General features: G+C 26.1%; 1 protein-coding gene across 3 annotated transcripts in view; it reads right to left on the bottom strand.

Moving 5' to 3' along the window:
* Positions 1 to 1523, bottom strand: part of LOC108686716 (ammonium transporter Rh type A) — a 15843-nt gene that overhangs the window by 2454 nt on the left and 11866 nt on the right. For all 3 annotated transcript variants that reach the window (XM_018192156.1, XM_018192155.1, XM_018192154.1), the window contains 2 exons: positions 769 to 912; positions 118 to 283 (listed from right to left, as the gene is read on the bottom strand). In XM_018192156.1, the coding sequence (XP_018047645.1) occupies positions 118 to 283; positions 769 to 912 (310 nt within the window). The remainder of the gene's footprint in view (positions 1 to 117; positions 284 to 768; positions 913 to 1523) is intronic.

The raw sequence follows: 1523 nt of genomic DNA, 5'->3' as shown, positions 1-1523 counted from the left end.
TTACATTATATTATTATATTAAATATTATTATTATATTAAAAATATATTTCATAAAATAAAGAAAATCTCTTCTATCTTTTGTCACAATATGCGACATGGAGATTGATTAGAAGTACCTGTTATTAATCCAGAAACAATGGAGATCCCAAGGGTAACCGCTAGCGCCAGTAATTGATATCCCGCTTGCTGATATGCCGTTCTATTATATCCCGTTGATATTCCATAATTGTCGCGCATCTCGCTAATTTTTAGCTCTGAGCTCGGTGCTCGCGCAGGAAAAATCTATTGACAAATACAAAAATTCATCAAAGATAATTATAAATAAAATTATAATAGTAAATAATTATTCTAACTTAACAATAATCATAATTGTTTGTTTTTAATATCAAATTTATAATATCTTTAAGAACATTCAAATTTTCAGTTATGTTATTTTTAATTTGCAAATTTCGATGCATAATTTGATAGAATACAAATAAAAATAAGACTGAAATTAGAATACATTTTATCAAACATTATATGTACAATTTCCTGTACCATCGATATATTCTAATAAATATATTCCTAATAGTTAGATAATTCATTAAGATTCAAATGATCATTTCATCTTTTCATTTTAGTGGAAGTTATTTTTGCTTAGTGGAAGTAATTATCGCGAAAATAATTTAAAAGAGATAATTAAATTATAGTTTCGCTCAGCAACATAAATAAGAGTTAATTTTTCGAAAATAATAAAATGATTATTTCAAGCCAATGAAATTATGTACTTCGTATAGGGAATAATCGTAAGTAGCTTCCGTAGCTAAGCATGCCATAAGTGTCCCAAAAAATGCAGCTATCACGCCAGGCATTCCGTGTAAATTATGTACCCCGCAAGTGTCATGGATACGAAGATATTTCTGCATGAATGGCTGTAAAGAAAGGTAAACAAATTAATAAAAGATGATTTATTAGAACAAGAGAACAGAGACTTTGCAGAATCATATAACTTGCTCATTGTAATAAAAAAATCCTCAACTATAATACAATTTAAGTTTTTCGTAAAAAGTCTATTTTACGTTATAAAAAAAATGAATACGTTATAAAAAAAAAGTAAATGTATATTTTAAAAAAGATAAATGTATTTTAATGCTGGTTATAATGATAACCGAACACACACACACACACACACACACACACACACACACACACATACACACACACACCTGTAGATGATTAATGATTTTTTACTTTTATTCTTTTACTTCAGATCACTAATAATAAATATCCAGATTTTATGGGAGCCGTGAGACTCGAAAATATCACGAATATTTTTATAACTAATATAATTTTTATTTTTACTTGCATAAATTATCAGTAATAGAAAATACGTATTTTTATGATGCATAAAGTTTAATAAATCGTCTACATAGTTTCCAAAAAAATTTATAAAAACAGCTTTTTTAACTAATCGATAATCTTTCCTTAAGTACAAAAATTAAAAGAGAATAGACTTATAATTGATATAAATAATAATTATTAT

The sequence above is a fragment of the Atta colombica genome, unplaced genomic scaffold (assembly GCF_001594045.1).
Source record: "Atta colombica isolate Treedump-2 unplaced genomic scaffold, Acol1.0 scaffold189, whole genome shotgun sequence".
In the NCBI taxonomy this organism is placed as follows: domain Eukaryota; kingdom Metazoa; phylum Arthropoda; class Insecta; order Hymenoptera; family Formicidae; genus Atta; species Atta colombica.
Note: the sequence above shows the minus strand (reverse complement) of the source record. Positions and strands in the feature narration are given on the sequence as shown.